This window comes from Rousettus aegyptiacus, unplaced genomic scaffold, assembly GCF_014176215.1.
Source record: "Rousettus aegyptiacus isolate mRouAeg1 unplaced genomic scaffold, mRouAeg1.p scaffold_m13_p_4, whole genome shotgun sequence".
Classification (NCBI taxonomy): Eukaryota; Metazoa; Chordata; class Mammalia; order Chiroptera; family Pteropodidae; genus Rousettus; species Rousettus aegyptiacus.
The window spans coordinates 106,626,152-106,651,478 of NW_023416307.1; the positions used below are offsets into that span (position 1 = coordinate 106,626,152).

Consider the following 25,327-nt stretch of genomic DNA (forward strand, 5'->3'; position numbering starts at 1 on the left):
TTTATATCCAGGTTGAAAATAACTGCTTTTACATAGCTCTCAGTTAACCCAAACTGTTCCACTTCACTTTTAGGACACCAAACACAACTCATGAGGTGTCAATGTGCATTATTTGTCCTTCATAAGGATTATGACTTCCCCCTACCATGTAAGAAACATCTCAGATCGGACATGAGGCAGGCTATGAATTAAGACTGCATCTATATGTAATATATATATTACATATGTATACATTACATATATATTTAAATCTCAGAACTTCTTTATACATCTACTTTTACAGTGTTTTCTCTAAATTTTTGAGATTCAATATTGAAATCACATTCCAGATCTTTCATATCTGCACGTATCTAGACTATTGTTTACTTAATAAATTTTACAGTGGCTGACTAGGCATACTAATTTAGCATTACATAAGCAATATCTGTGAAACTAGATACTGGGTTTGACATCACAGTTACCTATTTTTTCCCCTAATAATTGTTAAAAAATACTTGGTATGCTATTTAATCACAGTATGGATTATACATGGATATAAAATATTTAATGATATCTTCTCACTACTTTCACTGTCAATTTTGCCCTGTAAATTTTCTTATTCTTTTCTAAAAGCACTTCGTGTATCTGACCAGCAAACACAATTCTATTCCACTCCTTGCTGTCACATACTTTATAAATCTTAAACCCTTGCTTTTCCTTTGATCCAATTTCTTTAGGGTTCCCAGGCACCTGATTAGTAGTCTAATGCTAAAAAGGAAGCAAACTGGTGGGACTGTCCCTGGAACATTAAAATCTTGTTAGGGAATCCAGAGCTGTTCTCTGACACAGTGGCCTCAGGAAAATTAGCCAAAATTGGAGCTGGGGGCAGCCTCAAAACATGCTTAGATGGGTTACAAACACTGGAAAACAGTGAAGAAGAAAAAGTCTTTACCACAAAGCACTCGGCATCATTTCCACTAGAGAGATTTAACTGAAAAGGATGATTTCAACACTGGCTGCCCTAACAAATTAGTCTCCAACTGTGACTTCTGCCAAATGCACTTCTCCTCCCTCTAATGCAGAGGTGCTTTTAAATTAAAACATGAGGGGAAAGTGCAGAAAAGAGAATCATTTACAGCACTTGGGCCACTTGAAACAACTTTTCACCATAGGTCTATAATCAAATTATCAAGCTCTTCAAGTCAGTGCTTTATGACGGAAATAAAAGCCCCACTAAAGTATTCCAGGTCTCTTGGCATTTCCACATCTCTGGGCAGGGCGGGCACTGCAGTATCCCCATTCACACTGGCTGCATGAAAGAGAACAGATCACAAAGGGCAGATTACAAGGGAGAGAGACTTTAGTGGGGGAAGGGATAGGCGTGAATGGATTGTAAATAATGTTGCTAAGAAAGGAGTAGAAATATGGCAACCTCAAATAATCCTTTTGCCAGGAATTCTTCCCATGGGACTGTTCTTTCTGGACTTTTCATATTTGTGAGACATATGAAAAACTTATGAACTATCTGGGGGTACTCCTCCCCTGCCATCTTAACTTGTAGCTCTTTGCAAACATTTTAAAATGACTTAAAAAAAATCCAAATAGTTTAAGATGAAATGATAGAGAGGCTACCCAATAGTGTAACAGTTAATCACCTCAGCTGTGAGTATAACATCATTTCTTCATAATCATGGTCATAATAATTTTAGAGAAAACTGAATGGTTTGAGTAACCAGTTCATTTCCCTAAGGGGGCTCCATCCTATGATCCTGGAACCCTGATCAGGTGTGGACTCTTAACTGAGGGTTATCATGAGAATCTCAGACACCCACAGATGTTTTTAGTGAAAGTACCTTTGGGGAAAAAGGCTGCTGCTGCCTTGAGCAAAACACAGCCACCAATATGCAGTTCTGTGATCTACAGAACTATGCTACTTTTGTGATCTCACTGTCACCATTTCTGATTACAGGATATCATGAAATGCAAGACACACTGGCTGATACTTTTTACTTTGCTAATAGTCATAAGGACCTCTTTCTGCTGTCTTCAGGAAGCACAGTGTTACCCAAATGATACTTATAGAGTACAGCAAGAAATCACCCTACCTGAAACAAACATGATCTTGCTGCCTGAGTGATGCACAGCATGTCTCCCAAATTTGCTCCCCTGTCTTCCTCCCACCGCATTATTGACTTGAAATGTCTGTATTCCTCACGTATCAACATGTAAGAACCTAAACCAAAAGAGAACCCAAACCAAAAATCCACCAATTTCCAGCTACTTTTTGATTTAATCCTTTATCTGTTAGGAAAAAAGCATCCTATAAATTGTGATTTATTATTTTAAATTTAGCCTTCTAGTTTGTCAGACCATGCACAGTTCAACTATCAACAAATATCAGTTTTTACACACGCATCTCAGTAGTCATATTTTGGGCCTGGGCCACACTTTTTTTTTTTTTCATAAGAAAGACACAAGTCTATCATCTAAATGCAAAAAGAGAATTAAGAAAAGCAAAATGTCTTTACCACTCCAATCCAATTTTTGCACACACACAAAGGTAGGCGAAGACAGAATTAAAGGAATCTGTTAAAACTCTAATTAGAGGAGTTTCTTTTTTCTTTGTTTGTTTATTTTAATGGAAACTTCTGTACAGGAATTCTCACAGAGTGCAAATGTCTTCCCAGGCCAAAAAGTAGCAGCAAGTCCAGAGTGCAATGGAATGACAGCACCATCTGCTTCAAAGTACTGTACTGAGGCTGTAAGTCACACCCTTACTGCTATGTCCTACTAGTTTTCCATCCTTTTTATTTTACTTTATTCTGGGTGGGAATGGAGAGAAGACCTTGAACACGGGAATGATAAAAACCTCAAAATCAGAACAATCCAGAAAGCCTCCTTCTTCCTTAGGCACTCTGTTAATAAGGAATAGGTGATTCATTACTTAAAAATGTCAGTTTTCAATGAGTTTGCAGCATGAGTTTACTTTTTCTGATGAGAGAAACAGTATCTGCTCCACCTATAGGCTGGGACTGTTAACTAATAAACACCAAAAGCAATATTCAAAAATGAAACCAGAAACTGCAAAAATAAAACTGTCTCACAAGAGGTAAGAGTTTTTAGAAAAAGCAATTTTAGGGAATTAACAACAATTTGATTAAAGGTTTAAGATCTGTTTGTACTTAAAGTCGTTCAAACCAGTAGTTACATTTCAACCTCAATTAAAACCATCCAGTCAAGCTCGTAATTGCAGAAGGCATGAAATTCGATTCCAGTGAAAAGTAAAGAACTCAACTGTCACTTCACTTCCTCCTTGTAGACAGAGGCATGAGAAAGTTAAGGTAACTTCAAGAACAGTCTTCTAACCAACCCCAGAAGAATCATCTTAACTGTACTGGTTACTTTAACAACTGGGAAAAAAAAGAAAAAGCCCCGGCCTTTCTGGTAGTCAGTCAGTAATTACATTTTTACACACTCAATAATTTAAGAAGTTACTGAATGATTTCCCAGGATTACTGTTTGTTTTTTGAAGTTGTTTTTCCTCTTGACACAGTGTTCTGTTTGAAACTTTGCTGTGCATTTGAAGTATCTGACAAAACAGCTTTCAAACACATTCTTACAGGAAACACTATGAACTGCCCGTCATGAAACCTCACTTACCACAAGTGAGATAAAAAGCAAACAGTTAAAGCATGTTACAGCGTTCCTCCATTTTTATAGAGCGACGTAACCAATATTCTCCCTGTTTTGAGATACGGAAACTGTTTGGTGCAAACCTCAGCATTTCGTTGGAGTTAATAGCAAACTCAACTCCTGTCTGCATTTGAACTCTGGCCAGATTACTCAAATGACATTTCAGAATGGCTCCTGTGGACGGCTTGCAGTAACTAATCCCTCTTGTTGCGATTACCCACTCTGATCCACTAGCTCTGCAGAGCTTACTCTTTCCACCACTTCAGCAGCATACCGCTCTGGGCCTGCTGGTAGAACAGGACAAATGACAGGAAGAAACAGGACTGAACGAACTCTTCCCACTCCGCTTAGTTCTATGCAACGTTAGCAAAGACCTAACCCACCTTCTGTAAGCTCATCCAGAACTGGGCTCCCAGCCAAGCCCAGCCTCTGAAAACTGTCTCGGAAAACTTACCCAGTGGAGCTTTCAGCCCTCTTGCGGAGGAAGGGCTGTTCTGGGGAGGCTTCTTGTTACCTTCCATTCACATAATTTGGATGTGCTTCATTGCACACTTGCTACTGCAGGCTTACATCATGAGTTGGGTCTGCCCACCAACTCCAAATATGCTCCATGTTTGGTCTTATGTAACATTTGCTACTACTGTAAAAAGCACTTGAATTACAAAGGTCCTGGCAGATCAACAGAAAACAAGGGGTGGAGTCTAATTTCATCTAATATGGTCATATAAGGCGTCCTGGCTCGTGTAAATTAATCCCTGTATTTGAAAGGCAACTTCCCAAAACTGAAGAAGATGAAATTTATAAATTTAACCTGCTAAAATGTGAATTATTCATACCACGATTTTTCTAAATACTTTTAAACTGACACTACTACTACCAGGTATATTAGAAAATTTATATGATTAATTTCATTACCCAATCTACATTTTAAGCTTCGCTAGACCTAGATGTTTTTAAGTTATATATTTATATAAATAGCAGTAAGCCTTTCTCTACATTTTATTTCCTCATGATCTATACTTTAAAAAAATAAAAGTCTATTATACTCAAGCACACTTTTCACCCTAAATCTAGTAACAAAAATCTTAACCCCTTTTCTGTGTATAGGTGTAAAAGTATGCCTAATTTCAGAAGAATATACGCCTGACTGTCCAGAGTTCAATCAATGGATGACTGACAAAAGTATGGTAATTTTTATAATCATAATCCAAAAACTTAGCTCTAAGTGGCTCTTTGTAAACAGTGGCTTCCTGGTTTAGCTGATTCCCTACCTTAGCCCTATTATACTCCCTACATCACTACTACCCCTCTTGTCAATCATCAAATCGTACTGTCAAAGAAACATGGTAAAAAACAGCCAACTGATCTGAGTTTTATGATACTAAAGGCTGCATAAATAGTCTCAGATGCTTGATAATTCAGCATGAACACTTTTAAATGTCAAAAGGAAGGGGGAAAATTCCTCTACAGAATCCCGTCTCCCCATGCAGAATAGCTGGCAAAAAGTAATGAATTACACGTGTGGAAAGATTTGGCCTGGAAGGGGTGGGAATGAGTTGTGAGACATAGGAAATGGCTTCTATTAGACCAGACACAAATTCTAAATTTATTCTAAAACAAAAGAATAGTAGTCGTGCTGCTTTATTTTCATAGTAAGCATTCGGATCCTAACCATGGCAACAATATTAAGGTCCAGAGAATTTTCTGAAACTTACTCCCCCCGGGCCCCACCCCAGATTTCTTAGTCACAAACAAATAAAACTATGGTGGTCCTTAAAAGACAACAGAAGAACATAAGGAAAGAGCTATCAGTGGGTCTTAGGACAGAATGAGCAAATCTTTCAAAAGTTAATTAGCAAAAATAAGAATTTTAGGTTAATTCACGGAAGGTTTTCTTAAGCTAGTAGGAAAGAGACCCATTGCCCTACTATTTGATTGCAAGTCTTACTTAGCATTGTTAACTGTACCCAACCGCCCTCCCCAAGGGCAGCTGAAGAGTCTCCCTGATGTCATCAATTGTAGAACAGAACTGAGATAAGAGGATCTTTCTCAGACTAAGACTCAGATCCACACCACTACACCTATCAGACTGGACACCAGCCTCCTTGCCAGTCTCCTACACAAATGCTTGCTTTTCTAATGTTCCCTTTTGCAGATGATGACAGTGCAAGTGGAGAAAACAATCATTACGAGAACCAGCCAATCTATGACAGTTCTGGGAATGAAGTCTTTCTGTAACCCTGACAAAACCAAGGCGAATTTCAGCAAATATTCTTAAATGCTACAAACACATGTCTACATTTAGTTTCATATATAAACAAGAGAGAAACAATTTAAATTTATTTTTAAGATCTACATCAAAAAGAATGATAGTATAAGCCAAGAAAATATAATTGTGTACAATCGACACAAATACACAGAAATTGGGCATAAAGTTCAAATTAAACTTTTAAACACATGCATACGCCTCTCAATAACCTGGATAACATGTTTAAGCAAATACAGTTCTATTCTGCTTGCAAACTATTTCCCAATATCCTATCCAAATAAAGTTTATACTGATATTAAATCCCCCAATGATGGCTCATATTTAAGTATCTAGGTCTGGGACATGGTCTTCTTTTTTCTTATGAAAAAATAACAGACTACAGACTAAAAAAAGACCACAGACTAAAATACCATTTTAATAGAATAACAACCATGCCTACAGACCAAAAATTATAGGTATTGGCTTGGTGTGGATGGTGTGCACTCATCAATTTTATTCTGGTTGCACAAAGGGAGTCCTGAACTGACACAAATTCTTCTGTGAATTAGCCCGCTCGCAGCAAACAAGCAAACCAGCCGCAACTAGGAGGGGCAGAGATGGCCTGGGTTCAGGGGCAGCCAGCCCGCAGTCTCAGCACTTTCAGTTGTGCAGCCTTGGGGAAGAGACTTCTGTCTCTCAGGTTCTGTGTCCTCCCCTGAGAAGCACTAGTTCCACCATATTCTACAGGGCTGTGGTAAGGCATAAAGGAGGTAAGACATGTAATCAGTGCCCAGCACATCTTAAATGCTCAATAATATGAGCTATTATGATTAGAAACAAGGAGAAATTGAAAGGTAAATATCCTTTAAATAAAAGAAGAGTAAGAGAAAGACAGCGGTTTCGATTATAGAAATTAGTGAAGTCCACAACAAATCATGGGATTTCCTAAATCAAATCCCTGAGAAGCCAGCAGAGGTGGCATTTGGCATACTGCAGGGCAACAAACAAGCTGTTGGCAGTTGGGAAACACTGTGTTCTTGTCAGTGGTGGTAGCCAGTTCTCTACTTTACAGAAGCAGAACAAGTCTCCACTAACTCCACTTCACTGTCTCAGCAGGCCGGGCAAGTTATAATTGGCCTTAATTGGCACTTACAGGAGCTTTAACATTCCTTACCTGCTGCCAAGGAGCACTTGAAAGGGGGAGAAAGTATTTTCAAACTTAGAAATACCAAGCAATTCATTCAGCTGTGGGCCTGGAAGCCTGCTATCCAGAATCAGATTAGCTTCACCAAGAAATTTTGCTGTTATTATCCAGTGCTCATTAGGTACTCACAGTGGATTAGGAGAGGTGGGAGATAAAGTTTAAATGAGGATAATTCACCTTGGGGGCTAATACCACGCAGCAGCTTTCCTCTGGCTGCCATCATCTGATCTTTCTGGGGACGGTTCCTTCAGGGCTCAGCCACACTTCATGTGTGTGTGTCCCTTTTCAGCTGTTCCAATTGTTTGAAGGCAGGCAAAGTAAAACCACATGGCCTGATTTACATAGGCTTTGTGTAGTAAACCAGTCTGACCTCAGCCTAGTCATCATTTGACACGCAAAATGAACACTGTTAAAGGTGAGCAATCAGTCCAAAGGCAAGAAAGATAATGAGATCAGAAATAAAATTGACAATAGAGTTATTTACAGGCCCTGCAATTAAGCTCACCAAAAATTGTTCTCTTTTAGGAGACTACACATGTTTCGGAGAGGAATTCAGCCTAAAAGAACTAGATTTCTTCCCTTAAGGTAAAGTCCATAAAGAATGAACAGAAATTTCCTATAGATGGCTGGGAAAATTGCCTGTAACTGTTTAAATATTTTTTAAAAAATCATCACTCATTTTGAAAGATCCCTTTGCCTCATAGCATTAATATTACACAAACTCAGAAGGCACATGCCACTCTGGTAACAAAAAAAAATTTGCACTTGTTAGAGAAATTAATTCAAAGTCAGATTAAAATTAATCGTATGTGTGTGTATGTTCTGTGTAAAATAATATGAGGCTTTAGAAAAAAATAAAAGTTTGGAAAAATAAATAAAACCTATTTCTGGTGGTGATACTCTTATACTTGGGTAGTAGAGATATAAAGGATTACAGCCTTTTTGGGAAACAATATAGGAGCAACTATTAACAATGCAAATAAATACCCTTTCTGATTCAGGAATCCTTTCTTGAGACTCTATTGTATACAAAACAAAACCACCAATAGTTAAGGACAGACATATGTAGCAGGGTGGTTCCTGCTGCTTTGTTCATAGAGGCCAAAAGCAGGAAACAAAGTTAAGGTCCTGACAGATGGCCTGGCTGAGGAAGCTACTGTATAGCTATACCTTAGAACAGCAAGCAATCATTAAAAAGAGGGGATTAGTGTTATCCCGGGATGTGAATGGATTTCCATGTGATATAGTTGGGTAGAAAAGAAGCAGAAGTATATGTAATATGATCCATTTTTTGTAAAACTATGAATAAAAGCCCCTGTTTATAAGCCCCACATATAAACATAGGATTATATGTGCCTGTATAGTTATGAGCATAAGAAAAAAATATAGAAGGATGTATATATACTAAGTTACATACTAAGAATGTACCAAGTTGCATATATTGGCAGTCCCCAACATTTTTGGCACCAAGGACTGCTGCTCCTATGAGAATCTAAAGCCTGATGATATGAGGTGGAGCTGAGGTGGTGATGTTAGTGCTGGGGAGTGGCTGAAAATACAGCTGAAGCTTTGCTTGCTCACTTGCTGCTCATCGCCTCCTGTGTGGCCAGATCCCTAACAGGCCATGAACAAAGGAAGATCAGGTATGCGGCCCAGGGGTTGAGGACCCCTGGAACAGACAGATGGCTTATAGAGTAAAAAGGACTACTAAGTTGAAGAAGGTGAGGAGTCAGAAAAGGCCGATGAAAGAAAAAAAAAAAAAGTAGGTTTAAGTGAAAATCGCATGTTTGAGATTACATTTATGCATCTATGTAAAAATATATGCTGTGTGTATATTTCATATATTCATGTATCAATAAAAAACCCATAGAAAAACTATTTTAACAGGTTTTTGTGATAAAAAAAATGTACTGTGAAGGGAACTAATAAAAATTTAAACATGTGAAATTCTGATATTATATCGAACAAGTTATCCTGATTATTACACCCTTTTCATTTGTTTGGCCAAGTAGACTGAGTTTCAAGAAGCACAACTGAGCACAGTAAGAAAAGCTTTAGCCACTCAGGCAAAACATCTTAACTTTCAAAAGCTCACTACAAATCTAGTATTAAGAATTCTAACAATCTTTTAAAAATATCAAGCATAAGAAGCAATGAAACAGATTTCATTTTAGAGTTTATTTTTGAGCCTATGAAAATACAAATCATGAACTCTGTCATGTGTGATTAGGGATATACTGTTTGTATTTTAACTTCTTTTATAGTGAGATGATTACCTTCCTTATTTGTCTCTTTTAACTTTCAAGTATACAAGAAGAAAAGGTATATAATGTCTCTGAAGTTAAATTTGAGAACTCTCAAAAACAAGATGTAGAAGTAAACATAAAACTGGGATTTTTAAACACACGCTCTGGCAACAGGAAGGAAATAGCTAAATTTAGCCACTATCCTCTTGCCCCAAACTAATTTGTTTCATGGGTTTGGACTAAAACATGCATGGGAGGAATTATACCAGCCAGGTAATAGGTGCTATAGCATAAGGAAGCAATAAAAACTCCCTCTTCTGGTCATATGTAAGATCACAGTATAACAGGGTCGAAACAACAGGTTTGTGTATCTTAACCATTGGACATACAAATTAGTACTGTGAAATAATTGTCAGGAAAAACATCTTTTAGCAAATATAATTAAAATATGAATTCATAGCCTAAAATGTCCCCTTTAAAATCTGAAGCACGGCCATCCTAACCATTTCTGTATGTAGAAGAATATTAACAATTTATTGACTGATGGTGCTAAAACTCACATTTTCCCTGCCTCATTATGGTGACACAAATCAGAAGTTAAAGCAGTTCATCAAATCATAGTAGTAATAACCTGGAGGGCAGCCATGACCAGCCTCCAATTGGAGAATCAATAGGCTGAAATACTGACAGACATTCCCAAAGAACAGTCTTTAAAACACTACATAGAATAATGTAACACCGAAAATCTAAATGCCCATCAATAGGGGATTGGTTAAATTAATTTAAATACATTAATAAAGTGGACAAATAGACAGTCTTTAAAAAGAAGTAGAGTAATATGCATTAATATGAAAAAAATAGGATTATTAAGTTTAAAAAATAGATTTATAACAAATCTAATTTTTCATGTGTGAGGGAACAAGGATGTAGCCAAATACTATTTTGCCCAGGTTCTAGAAACCTTCCAAGGGTATATGCCAACCTGCATTCCTGAAAAGTAAGATAGAGAAGCTTTATTCATTCTGATTGCAGATTTATCTTCTTGTTATTTTTTTCTTTTAAAATGCATATTATGATGTTAATAATGAAAAAGATCAAAATACATGTTTTTTATTAATTAATAATTTTTTTTTACACAGTTGAAAGATGAGAAGTCCCAGAAAGGTATACACATCCTCTTTTGTTTTCTGTCTTGTATAACTAAATTACTGTTCTCACTGCAAAACAAAAACAGAACAAAAAAACTTCCTTGCTCAAAATCCTCCAGTGACTTCACCTTGCCAGAACCATCCAAATCTGGATTCCTTTCATGGCTTGCAGGACTCAGAATCCTCTAGCCCCAGTCCCTCTTTCTCCAACCTTAACCTCCACCCCCCTCCTCCTTGCACACCATTTTTCTCCCTCCTCAATGGCCTTTCTGCCAAACCCATTTCCACCTCCGGATCTTTGCACTTCCTATTTTCTCTGTGTGGAACACTGGTCATACAAATCTTCATATGGCTGGCACTTTTTCATCACTGAGCTCAAATATCAACTTCTCAGAGCGACTTTGACTAGCCTTACCTAAAATGTCTTGACCCAGTCATTCTTTCTCACATTATTCCTAGCATTTATCACTACCTGAAACAATCTTATTTTACTTGACTTGTCCTTCTCCCTCCACCCTCCATACACAGACTATAAGCTGCATGAAATCAAAGACACTGCTTCAGTGGAGAGCAATGCCTAGAGTAGATAGCAGAGGCTCGGTAAATACTTGCTTAATACATGGATAATATCACTGCCAGTTTATTTGTTTAAAGCAACCCTAAACACACAGACATTTAAAAAGGCACAGATTTTGTAACATAATAAAATAACCAATCTTTATGATTCCATCTTGCTTGAGCCTGCACAATTCCTGTAACACGTTGGTTAGCAACTTCTGCTTAGTCCTGCATATAGATATGCTAATCAATAAAGGAATCTAACCTGTAGCCTAGGAATTACTAAAACAACTTCCTTGCTTGAAATTACCTCCCCAAGGGAATAAGGAAGGTATATACAAAAACAATGATTGTATATCACAAGATTTATAGGAACCTCTTGATTGGGACCACAACAACCAGTTTGTGACCCAAAACAAAGAAACTTCACCATTCCCTTTGGACCCTTGTTGCTGTCCAGATGTCTGCTGTCATCAATCACCTTCTGACCTGAAACCCCTCCCATTTCTCCTTCGCCAGACATAAAAGAAGCCTGAATTTTGTACTTTCTCAAGGTGGTTATTTAGGACGCTAGTCTGCCATCTTCTCGGCTTACTGTCTTTCTGAATAAAGTCACTTTCCTTGCCCCAATTCCTTGTCACTCGACTTACTTGGCTGTTGTGTGGTAAGCAGGTAGAGCTTTCACTTAATTACAATTTCAGTGTGAGGAAAAATCAATCCATTCTATAAATAGAAATTAAAATGTTGCTCCTACAAATGGCATAAGTAGCCCCATTTTAAAGATACTTGCTTATTATATAACTATGGAAAAAAGATAACATTGTATTAGCACTATCTGGCTTATGGCAAAGACAAACTGAATTCACTACATTTAAATTACATCATGCTATTCAGTGACAAGAAGCTTAGATCAAATGGTCAATGGGGAATGTGCACCTTGACATCATTCAGATTTTCATGTGCCTGCTCTGGTTAGCTTCCGTCTCTGGCTCAGCCCCTGACTGCTGGAGGAAGGCCTACCATGTGTCTCTAAAGCAAAAGAGTGAGTATTTTTGCCTCTGCACAAGTTTTACAGAAATTAATATGCCAACCAATTCTCTAAAGAAACTACAAAATGTTATGAGTCTGGAACAAAGAGAAGAGGAGATTGGCTTTGGCTAGCTACTATGATTTAGGGTTAAACAAAGTAGGAGAACAGTCTGAAGAGAAATCCAAGGGCTGTGCTAAATCAAATATCTACCTACCATTAACATCTAAGAATTACTAAATGTTCTCTCTGAGGTAATGTGTTTACAATGCTGACCTAGCTACTCTACACAAATGTAAAATTCTACCTGGGCTCAAACATCTGTCACTAATGATAGTTTTGCGACAGGTAGAATTCATTACATCTTCTCTAGATTTCTTTTAACTCTATGCATCCTTATTATACACAAGAGAAGCAGATTTGAGTGGTCAGTAAACCTGGTCTGGTACATTTTATCTGTATGAATGAAATTTAATTTAAGAGTTTGATCTGTAAACTGGGAATAAAACCATCCATTCAGTGGGTCTCTAAGAACAGTAAATGAGATAATACATGCAAAAATGCTTTGTAAAACATTAAGTGCTATTAAAAATTATCATTAGTCTATGAATTTTTAAATTAATGCCAATCCTAAATAGATTAACTATCACTGAAAATTTCAAAGTAGAAAAGACTTAGATTATAAAAATTTAGTGGCTAAATTTAGCTAACACACTGAAGAGAGAAAAAAAATTTTTTTTCTTTATCCCAAAAGTTACCTAATAATCAAATAAAATAACCTATTCAATATGTCTGAAGTGTTACTCCATGTCTAAGTCAATCAGATGTCAAAAGGGTGAGAGTATTCTTCATTAAACAGCAAACCTCTGCTTTGTGATGCAGATTAACTTAGTTACAGGATGGCAATAACTGGTCACAACTAAGTGAAATGTCAACAATGGGACTCAGCATTTCTGCCAGAACCTGCCCACTGGATCTCACAGAGTAAGACTCATTTTTGCTTACATGAATGTTCTTTGAAATCAATTAATTAGTTCAAAAAAGTATGAGTAATTTCTTATTTGCTCATCCTTTGATAAAAATGGCATTTTAGAAAATATAATTTATGCTGGCATCTGAAAGAATCCAAGCTATCTCAGTGCACTTCAAGAAACATTAAGTCAAAGCAATGTGTATGGTTGCTAATTTTATAGGATTCATATCTGCAAGTGGAGAAAGCTGTAAGATCGAAGCAGTGTTCTGTAAAAGCTTCTTTAACACACAAATTTTGCACACAAAGTTGGAAAAAGCCACATTTAGGACATCTCCCTCTGTGAACAGAGGTCTGAGAAGGGCATATGTTTTATTCTGAGCCACACAGCAGGCCACTGACAGCAACTGGTAGGGGTGCCATACATAAAATCAACTGGTAAATGGCAAGGGGTGTTAATCTGTGATCCCTTGGCACATCAACATGAGATTCGAGAATTCTGCTTCCTAGGTGCGGCATTTCCTAGGGGTTGGCCTCAGTAGACAGCTCCCAAAACGTCAGAGGAAACCAAATCCAATAGCTTTAGCTAGTATTTCCCAAAACATGGAATAGCTATTACTCCTTAAAATGAATAAGAAAGACTAAATTGCAAGTAAAAACTTACTCCCTTTCCAAATCTCTTTCTTCTCATAACATCACACTACCATGTGAATAACACGTGTCTAAAATATGCTACCTTAGGGCTCAGGGCTGGCAGTGGCAAAAAGCATCAAATAATTTAATCATCTTTTCACTGTATTTATTTTTACATTTACTATCTATGGCAAACGACATCAATTTTCTTGTTAACGAATTCTAGTAAGGTTTTCTTTGTAGAAGATTTATTTAAATAGAAGTGGTTTTATTTTAAAAAAATGTATTATGTAGAACTAAGTAAGCAAATCAAAAGACGGAACCCGATTGATAAAAATTGGTTGAGAGAGATTAAGGCATTCTTCATAAGCAAACTCAAAGAGAAACAGCAGAACACTGAGCAGTGCAAGTAAGTAGTTTATTAGAATCATTTGGTAAACCCTTTCACTATAGAACCACAGAGGCACCCTAGTAGTCATCAGCTAGTTCTACCTACTCAGATCATCTGTAGTAAATGTATGTAAATAGGATTACACATTTTAGGCTATTTAGCAGCCAGTTTAGGCCCAACACATTTATTACTAACTGATCCACTGAGGTTCCCAACTTGATAAACAAACTCAAAAGAAAGGTGCTTCTTGGCCACAGAAACTTCACTATCTTAGGCTTCCTTCATACTGAAAGTTTTAGAAACAAATAACATGACATTTCCAGCACATAATACAAACAGTTAAAAATCAGTTAAAAAAAAAATAGAGGCCTCCTTTTGTGACATCCTTGCTAGACTCAACAAAGTTCTGAGTGCCAACTGCATCAGTCACTATGCCAGGCTCTGGGCATACAAAGCAGCAGATCCAATAGTAGAGGATCTGCTGTGAATGCAATGCATCCTGGCTAGCCTGTGGGTTGGAATTAGCCTTAGGTGCAGTTTAGAATGCAGACTCCTGAGTCCTATCAGGGGAGATTCCCAGCCAGTTGGTAAATTAGGAAGGGCCTTAGGAAGCAGCCCATTTAAAAAGCTCCCCTCTGATTCAGATGCACAGCAGGTTTGGGATCCACTATTGCAGATTACATTTTTAAATCTGAAATTAACAGTACATACATATTGTTCTTAAAAATACTGAATAAGGAAAGATAAATATGAGACATGCTGGCCTATTTCAAAACACTAAAACAACATCAAGAAAGCACACTATTATGTAGTTTTCAAGAAAGAAAGCAATCTAAACTATGAAAGCAATCAGACTACGTGAAACTGAAAATGCCAAAATGATACTACCATCTCTCACCATCATTGCTCAAATGGAAATCCTGGTTAATTGAGAGTTCCCCAAAAGGCAGCTTGACTAGTAAAAAAAAGTACACAGTCTCTTACTACTCTGGATAATAAGCTGCTCACCAATTCGGAATAATATTACCACCAATATTAACTGATTTACAAGCTTTGCCTCCATTGTAGCTTCCTTTCCTGTCCTGGCAACAGTGGTTTTAAAAGAACTGACTATTGCAGCGGCCCCCAAACCCTGGGCTGCGTACCACTACAAGTCCTTGAACTGTTAGGAACTGAGCCAAGAAGGAGGGAACTGGCAGGTGAGCAAGCAAAGCTTCATTTCAATTTGCTGCCTAGCGCTAGCATCACCGCCTCAGCTCCACCTCAGATAATCAAGCATTAGATTCTCATAGGAGCACTGGTGCCTGGTGCCAAAAAGTTTGAGGACTGCTGGACTATTGAATTTTATAGCAAATGCTCATTTGTTCATAAAAGTAACAGACTGCCCACACATTTTCACCAAAAGATAAGAAGACTCCTTTCCTTGACAGGTATGGGTTCTTCCTAATATGGTAATAAACAGTCTGTTATGTCCAGTAGGAAAGATTCTGAAAACCCTTTTGTAGTGTTAACTCAGCAAAACAAACAAGAATAGGCCTTCTGAAATTACAACAAAAAAAGAACAGGTTTCAAAATGACTTTTTCCTGCGACAACCCATCCCCCAAGACAGAAGAGACACTGGCAGCAGCGGGAACTATTCTTGGTCCTGGGGACCATGCCCATGTTTCCCACCCTCTAGTTGAATAGTGTGTCCCTTCCAAACCACTCCAGGGCCATCGCATAGTGCCTCCCTCCACATCATGCAGCTGCCCCAGCCACGCATATCTATCCATCTCTAAAGCTCCTGTTTATTTCATCAGCCTTCTCCTTGGCTGCTGCCTCAAAGACAGAACGCCTTCCATATTTCCTAGATGAATTCTGCACTTGGCCATCACCTTCCTGCAGAGGATTTCTCTCTTACAACTTTAATATTTCCGCTGTCATTAGAGGAACCAAAGCACTCCAACCAGTGGCTTTATCAGTCACATCGCTTGACAAGCCACAGAGGCATTTGAGTGCCCGACTTTCTAATTCACACAGTCTAATTTACACTTTTGAAGTTACCACAATTACTCTGTCAGTCAAGTATTTTATTAGAAGACACTGTATGTACTAGGTCCTGGTAGAGAAAAAGGGTAGAATTAAGATTTTAAGACACTCCACACTTCCCCGCTATACACTGACATTCTAAGAAAAAGACAGAGGAAGATAAAGAAAATCATCTCCATAAAATGTACTGCAACAACTATGTTAAGTGCTTCTAGAATAGGGAACCAAGAGGGCCCCTTTCTGCCTAGGGAATTACTGGAAGAGCTAACACCTTTAAGTGGGCCTTGACCCAAACTGTAGAGTTTTCACACTCCCCTCTTTCCTCTCTCACTCCTACTCCAACTCTGCTCATCAATCCTGGAAGATTTCTAAGTCACATCATTCTGGTACTAAAAAACCTGCAATAGGTTCCCACTGATACATGAAGGCCAGAGGTGCCTGATGGGCACTGAGCCTCTCAGCTAGTTGCAGCCTGCCTTTGCACACAGCTCTTCCACACATGGGTACATCAGCTCTGGCCAATGGAGACTCATGCAATACATTCCAGATTGCCTGGGATTTCCTGCCTCTACACTTGCTTGTCACCCCAGTTGCCAACCAGAAGCCACCAAATATGGTTGTTCAGTGCACGAACTGTGTAGATGTATGTGGCAGCCCTGTGTATCTGCACTGAAATACTTCCCATTTTAGGGAATTATAAATGATTTTAAAAAGTACTTTCTGCATTTCCACAATGAACATGTATTACGTATCGAAAAATTGAGGGGGAAAAAAAATCACCCATGGGAAAACAATCCATTCTTCTCTTCAGAACAGCCTAACATGAAAGCTATTTTCTCTAAGAAGCCTTCTCTGAGTTACTCAACAAGGAGCAATCTGTGCTCCTGCTTATTCTTAAGACCTTGGACTGTTTCATGACTTAAGACATGTACATCCCTATATATACAGTTATACCTTTATTTCTGTCTCATACCTACTATCATGTGTCACACATTGAATGGGGAGCTTTACTCATCTTGTTTCATTTAATCCTCAGTGAGAACCTGCAACTTGCTATTATGGTCCTTACAAGGTAACCAAGAAAACCCAGTTTTCGAAACTTACTTGAGGCAAAGAACTAATCTATTATTCTTGCAAGTTTAAATTTAAATCAAGTCTAGTCTGGCTTCAAAATCCTAACTCTAAAATACTTGCCACTGACTGTCTACCTTTGTCAATACTAGCCTTTGAGAGTCTTAAACAAGGAGAAAATATCTTATCTGGTTTTGTACTCACTTTTGGTGCCTATCTTGGAGCCTCACCTACGAGCAGAAACTCAAAGAACCTTCTTATGATTACATGAAAAATGTATTCCCTGAGAAAAAATTGTGGGATGTTACAATGGTATTACTCTTAAAACAACTGCTGTCCTGACAGCTAGCCCTGTAGGTTCCAGCTTTAAAATGTATCTTCAAGCTATTCTGCCTTCCTAGCTCTACTGTCCCACCTTGGTTTTACTCAATTATCATCTCCTATCTCTGAACTATTCTCTCTGCTTCTACTCTTCTCCCACAATATCTTCTTAGCAAATCAACCTGTGACGTTGGCCTGTGTTACTCTTTTACATAAACCTTCCAATACTCCCAAGCTTCTTCTTACTCTGGCCTAGAAGGCAATGCATGATTAGGGTCCCTGCCCAGAAGCCAGACTTCTCTAATCTCTTTCACAACTACCCTCCAGTCACACTAACCTTCTCCAGGTTTGTGCACTGGCTCTTCCCTCTATATTGAATGCTCTTATTTCAGATCGTTGCATGGGTGGCTCCATTCTCATCACTTAGGACTCAGGTCACCAGGGGAACCTCCTCAGAGGCTCTGCTGAAAGACTATCTACAGAAGGACATCACTGTTATTCTCTCTCTCAAGCTTACATTTGTAGTAGTGAGAAAAATAAAGAAACAACCTGCAGTTATTTAAAAAATGTTTCTAGTTAGTTTTGCCTATCTTTCTAGCTAGACTAAACTCCATGGAGGTAGGAATCATATTCCAAGGAAGGTATGTATGCAAATACTTCTGAGTTGTTATTGAACCAAACTGAGTATAAAACTAAGTTTTATGATCGAAATTTTATTTTAATGCATTTTAGATGGCATTATGACAATGCAAAAAGAATCTTATGTGGATCCTTTCACAACTAAACACCCAGATAACAGGCTTAGAGCCTAACGCCCAAGGATGGCTTGTGGGGGTGAGGGAGGTGGGAGAGTTCATGAAACCCCTGAAGTCACAATGCCTCACCCTAAGCACATGTGCAATTTTGATGGGAAAGATGTTATAGCTTCAAAACATTCACAACTTAAAACATGAAATAAAGATAGATTTAGAACGACTAAACTTGGAAGTTCCAAAATCACATTTCTTTTAAGAAAAAGCACATCTCCATACTGTATGTATATTTATAGCAACTATATTCACAACCATAGGATCGAGAAGGAAATAAATCTTTTACTATACTGATGTAATATTTCAAAATAGATTCTATAAAATACATTTTCCCTGTCTAATTTAAATAGAAATAAGAACATGCAGATACTTTTCAATAAAATTCCGAAAATACCTAACATCTGACAGGTATTAACTCATTCAATGAATTCGAAAGCCTACTTCCTGACAGGGCTTCAGTTGCTGGCCTTCAATTTAATCCTGTTTTACCTATTACTCTCTAATAATGATTTTTAAATGATTAAGCACTTACCATAATGTGATTGAAATGCCTGTGGTTTGACAACCTGATTACAGTCCTTACACACCACCAAGTAGAAATCATCGTGGGCTGGACAGAGACCAAATATTGGCATGTCTGCAACAAAGAAAGAGAGCAACACTCACTCAATCTGGTTCTAATTAATATAGAGCTATTTGGGGTGGTGATACTTTCTAAAGGAGCTGCCTTACAATAAAGTGCACCAGGACAAATATTACTCCAGTTTAAAAGTAACTGATATGATACCCATGACTATTAAAAGAAATCAAATCAGACTTACAGAAACACTGTTACAAAGGGTTAAAATAAAATACACCAAAAATCATCAGTATGAGGTAAAACTGACAAATCTATTGAAATGTAAATAATGAATACCTTCACACATAAAGCAACTTTAGAGGAACTCTACCAAGGGTTATGAGGAAGAATTTGCAAATCCATAAAATGCTTAGCAAGTCACAAAACTGTACCATTTAATGGGTTTATTTGTTTAACTATGCATTCTATTTCAGCCATCTGGTCTCTGCATTCTATGGAACATTTAAGAAAGGAAGCAAGGAAGGTTTCACTGCAGAGTAAAATTGCTGGTTTCATCAGCATGTAATACAAAGAATACTATTTTTATACTCTTTTTCAGGTCACAACAACCTCTAGTCCTTTTGCTTACATACTGATGCCACTGGACAGATGGAACTTCAGCACAAACACAGGATTTCATCTATTAACCTCAGTTCAGTTACTATAGTAGGGCAAGATACAAGATGGATTTTTTTACACTAAGAAGTTTAAACAAGACACAAATGTGAAACTAAATTATCTGCAAATAGATGAAAACTGAAAGTAACTTGATACTAATAATAAATACATGTTTAATTAAAAAGTTGTAACCATGAACGATTAGTTATTAACAACAATCTAAGAAACAGAGTTAATAGTTCAGATCCATTACCTAAATATCTTAAGTATTTCAAAATTGATTATTCTAAGCAAGTATTTTTCACTATATGTACTATTTAGAATATCTGCAATCAGTGGATAATTAGCACATTTCAATTAGGCAAATATTTAGTAGAATAAACACTAAGTTTAAAGGGAGAAAAAGATCTAAAAAGCTGAGTAGAAACTGCTTTCTTTGGTGTAAAATTTAATTTCACACTATCACACCCAGTGATCTTGATGGTTTTAAAGGAAAAAGAAAATGCTCTGAGGAGATGTAAAAGTCATGATAATCTCTAAAATTGCTGATCTAATATCTACACATGGCTACAGCTCAGATTTCCTTAAACAGTTCCTATTACCCTGAATTGCACAGATAGCTAGCTATAAATTTGAAACATACCAGGTACCAACATGATTCTGGGATGCAGTAGCAGCACTGAGCAGTTTATATGTTATTATCTCATTCTATCCTCACAACTGCCTAGGTAGATACCATTATAACCCCACTCTAACGAGAACGAAACTGATTCACAGAGAGGTAAAGTACTTTGTCTAAGTCAACAGCTGGGATTAGATTCTGATTCATTGCAATGGCTTGGTTTTGGTTCCTAAAGGGACAAGATTTCTAGAAATTCCTTCCAGATTCCAATTCTAATAGTTTGGAATGGCAGGGCTGAACACTTTTTGACTGCATAAACTGATTAGGTAACATAAGCAGCTTCTAGTAGACTACTGACTTCTGTGACTAAGCTTAATAATTTAATGAAAAATAATAGCCAAATAATGTGCTATTTTCCTTGAAAGCATGCCCACATTGAGTTAAAAATAGTACATGTGGGAGAAGGGGAAAGGTTATAGCCATGCAATGATCAGCATGTAATAAGCCATCTTCCATGGCTATAGTTTTGTGACATTTTATTTTTAAAAATAAAAATTCAAAGTAGTTTACCTTAAGTTCCATATACCCTTATGCTAAATGTCCCCTATACAGGACAAAGAAGGAAAATGTGAATGACAGAAATGGTAATAATATTCATAATTTACTGCTGAAAAGTATGAAATGTCTATAAATATCAAATCAACAGTTTCATTAATGATATCAGCTCAATTAGTTTTATTAATTAAATAGTAGTGAAAACAGAATTAAATCATGTGGTCTCAGTTTAGATATAGGCCTCTGTGATGTGCTGGTTTGTGTGGTTTCGTACAGCACTCAATGTCAAAGAATGCTGTTTAAAATATATCACTTTGCCAAATACCAGAAACCTCTGGGGGCTAGCCATCTCCACCCCTTTATAAATAAGGCAATTTTAAAAAATAAAAAACTGTACCAATACTTTCAAGTAATAGGAATTCAATTGGCCACTATGATGATTATATAGAAAGTTGTTTGTTGTTGCTCTGATTCCTTTGATCCTTTTGTTACACTCAGAAACAATGATAAAGCTAAGAGGGTAGGGATAATTCTGTAAGGGACCAGGAATCTATACTTTTGTAAAAAGTTCAATTTCCTCAAAAACTTAAGATCATTTGCAATGATGATAACCATAATGGTAAAATAATGGCATTTACTGAGAGACTACTATGTGCCAGGTCCTGTGCTGAGCACTTTTTATGTTTTACTCTATCATATATATAATCCCCATTTTACTGATGGACACATAAACTTGTCTAATATCACCCAGCAATAAAGCACAACCAGGATTTAAACTCAGGTTTGCACTATCTGTGAGGACAGTTCCCAATTTCTGATTAGCACATTCCATTTCCCTAAAAAGCCTGCATGTGTGCACATATGCGCACACACAGAATTCATGTGGAAAAACCATAGTACACTCATATCTTGTCCGTGCTATGAAATTGAGTTCCTGTTATGAAAATCTAAAGCAACTTTAATTTTAGCTCTCTAAATTCTTTTAGATGTCCATATTTGGAAGTAACTTAGAGGATAGAAAATAATTTAAATAAAATGTTTTCTACAGGAAAAAAAAATAAATGAGTTCTATATCTTTTTTTTGCACTGGGACATTCCAGAGACCTTAGCAACAAGAACAGAGTGTGGAATGTTGTGGCAACAGAGAAAATGAAACAATTTTTGTGAGGGACAGTATGTATGTTTCTGAATATTTTTAAAGCATAAATTTGTAGGCCACCTACAAATTAACATATGGAACTTGCACAAATGCAAAGAAGGAAAAGCTTAAGTTTACAACAACAACTAAATAGAGTTGATAAAAGAGTTCCTACTGGGTTAAAAAAAGTTAACAAAATACACTTTAAATATACAATTTAAACCATTACGTACTTCAAAATAATAAAAAGTTTTACGACTGCATTTGACCCATGGACTCTGAACTAACTTGAAAGAACAGATTTTATTGTGTGTAAACCCTAAATCTTTCTCAGGATTTGGTTGCCCTAATCTTCCAATTAGTGAGTGGCCTAGCACCCACATCTAGGCCATCATGTTCTTTTGAAACCGTTGGCCAGCACAGTAGGAAGGACTGGGTTTAAGCACATGGACTTGTGAGCATATGTGTGTAGAACCTCCATAATCAAATGCAGAATGAATGCCCCCTCCCCGAAACCAGACCCTGAACAGGAGCAAATCTAATCAGTTACCTTGGTGCTGCTATTCCAACAGCACCAATCAACAAGACTGTGCCAATCAACAAAACTTGAGTGTTGTAGTAAAGCATTTCACCTTTGCAGTATCCTGGGTTTTCTCCCTTCTCCCATGTTCCCAAACTTCTATATGTCAATGACTCCCACAATTCTATCTCCGTTCCAGAGGGCTCCCAAACTCTGCCCAGACTCACATAACCAGCCTACTAAACATTGCTATCTGGACATATTCTATACATCTCAAATTGAACAAGCATGTCCAAGAGAACTTCACTTTCTACCATGCCCTGTGCCCACCTCCCAAACCCTCCCTACTTTGGGTAAATAACATTATTCATCTCCCCAATTGCTCAAGCTACAAAACCAGGTGTCATCTATGACTCCTCTTTCCCTCAGCATATCTAGGCCACCATCAGGCCCAGTCAGCTCTACTCTAAAACCTCTGTCCACTTCTCTCCATTATCTAGGCTATCACTGTAGAGCCTGTCAGCAGCACCCTCCAATGGACTAAGGAAGAAGTCTCCCATGTGGTTGGTCTACAATCCCTTCCACAAAGCTGCCAGAGTGGTGCTTTGAAGTCCTCCAACAAATGTCACTACCATTAAAATTTCTCTAGTGGCTTCCCACTTCTCTAAAATAAAATCCCAGCCCTTTACCTCAGTCCTCAGGTCCCTGCCAGATGTCTACCTACCGCCTTTTCACTCTCTGCCTTCTTCCCTTCTCTTCTCTCCTTGGCTCACTCTGCTACAGGTACACTGACCACCATTCTCTTCTTAGACCCAGAAAGCTCTGCCCTTGCTCTTCACAAGATGCCTGGTACATTCTCACACATCAGGTCTCTGCTCAGCTGTCATCTCTTCAAAGGGCTGCCTCTCCTTCCCTAATTAGTTACTATCTGTCGCAGGTATTTTAAGCAGAGTAGCTAACAATGTGGGCCACTCCCTATTAGTATGAATACAATGTGATCTTGGGCAAGTTCTATAACCTCTTCATGTGTCAAATGGTGAAGATCACGGTACCTAATTCAATGGGCACTTCACCAGGTAGAAAGACTATGAGAACTAAATTCATGCAATTCCTTAGAAGGCTCTGACAAGTGCTCAATTTCCCCTAAAAGCCTCTGAGATAGGAGTCATGCACTTTCATTGTATTGCTCAGGAAACTAAGGCACACAAATAATGAGGCTAGTTAGTGGCAGAGTCAAGATCTGAACCTAGATCTGCTCACAGGCCCAGGTAATTCCTCCCAAAACACTGTCTCTTCCATGCTATTCCCAGTACCAATGTCCTGAGGTAAGGGCCTGGTAGCCTCCACAAACACTCCATATACAGAGCCAGTTTCTTCCCTCTTCAGCTTCCTCCATTCTGCTACCAAAGCCACCAACCTACAAAGCAAAAATGCCATTCCTCTCCTTGAAGACCTCTGTTGGCTCCAAAGTGGGGCTTGGACCACTGACCTATCTCTCTGTAATCAAGGCCCCCAGTACTCTGACTCCTCCCATCTCTCCAGTCTGAGTCAACCTGCTCTAGTTTGAAGACTATTGTGGCCTTCTCAGAGACCGCCTTGTTATCCTACAATCCTACCTTTGGCCAGAACAACTCCTGTAGCACAGAAAGCTCTTCCTTCTTCTTTCTGCAATTCCCACCATTCAACAAGAACCAGTTCCATTGCCCCCTATGCTGTGCTCCTACTCATACCATTCATGCCTCCATTACATTCCTTCACTCAGTGATTTATGATTTAGGAATAGTAATTCATAAGTGGACACATCTGTAATCCTGATGGCAGACTCCTTGTCTTACCTAGCATAGCTGCTATGAAGTGAATTATCACTGTGTGTTTGTGAAGTAACGACCAACACCTATAACATTTTCATAACTTCGAGGTGCTTTTAGGATAAAAATTCTTGACCTGGCCCGCGGGCCTTGAACAGCCAAAACTACCTCTGCGCTTGGCCCCTCTGGCCTTCATTTTGTCCTGGAGCACGCCATGCTCTTTCCTGTCATAGCACGCTGGTGCTTGCTGTTCCCTCTGCCTGGAACTCAATTCCTCCAGATCCTGACCTGGCTTTAGTTCATCCAGTCTCCGCCTCAGCATCACTTCCTCAGAGACAGGGCTCTGTTACTCACTGTCAGAGCACTAACTTAGCCTTGCCAAACAGTACCATCTCCCTTTTGTAAGTATCCATCTAGCTGTGTGAGCCTTGATCTCCTTCCACTAGCCTAAGTTCCACATCTGCCCTGTTTTCTGCTCTAGTGACAGTGCTTAAAAATGCCTAACTTGACAGATAGGAAGAAGCAAATGAATTTATGATAAATATTATTTGATGGAGAATAACTGAAGTATTCAATTAAGTCCCTGTGGTACCATTATCAGTAAAGGTTATAATTGTGCCTTTATGTCATTTAATGACATTAGTCATTCATTATAATTGGGTATGCCACAGTGAGACAAAATTCAAGAATGAGAATGTTTCCTTTGAACACATAATTCTTTTCTAGAATGAAGTTTCTGGTAAAATTTTGTGGGTCTGATTCTCAAATATGCACCTTGGCAAATTATTTTTTCCTAATGTGTGCACTGCAGAAACTAAATACATCTGGAGTCAGATTACTTGAATTCAAGTCCCTATTCCCCTACTCTTCTTACCTCCTATGTGAACATGAGTAAATTACTTAACCTCTCATAACTTTAGTCTCCTCATCTATAAAATACAGTTAACAGGATCTATGTTTCATTGTGTTACTCTGAGAATGAACTAATCCATGAAGAGCACTTAGCACTGAACATGTAGTAAACAATAAAGGTTAACAAAAACGTAAGTATCCACTCATTAATATTTCTTCTACAAGGGCCTCATTTCTCACTAATTAAACTTGTAGGAGACTGACAAAT

At 38.0% G+C, this 25,327-nt stretch overlaps 1 protein-coding gene across 9 annotated transcripts in view; it reads right to left on the bottom strand.

The window, feature by feature from the left end:
• Window positions 1-25,327, bottom strand: part of ATXN7 (ataxin 7) — a 123,936-nt gene that overhangs the window by 28,267 nt on the left and 70,342 nt on the right. For 7 of the 9 annotated variants that reach the window (XM_016150179.2, XM_036219263.1, XM_036219262.1 and 4 more), the window contains one exon: window positions 18,860-18,964. The exons of 1 other annotated variant lie outside the window; for it this stretch is intronic. In XM_016150179.2, the coding sequence (XP_016005665.2) occupies window positions 18,860-18,964 (105 nt within the window). Of the gene's footprint in view, window positions 1-4,126; window positions 18,825-18,859; window positions 18,965-25,327 lie in introns of those variants that run through there. One more of the 9 variants, XM_016150185.2, reaches the window with a different exon arrangement.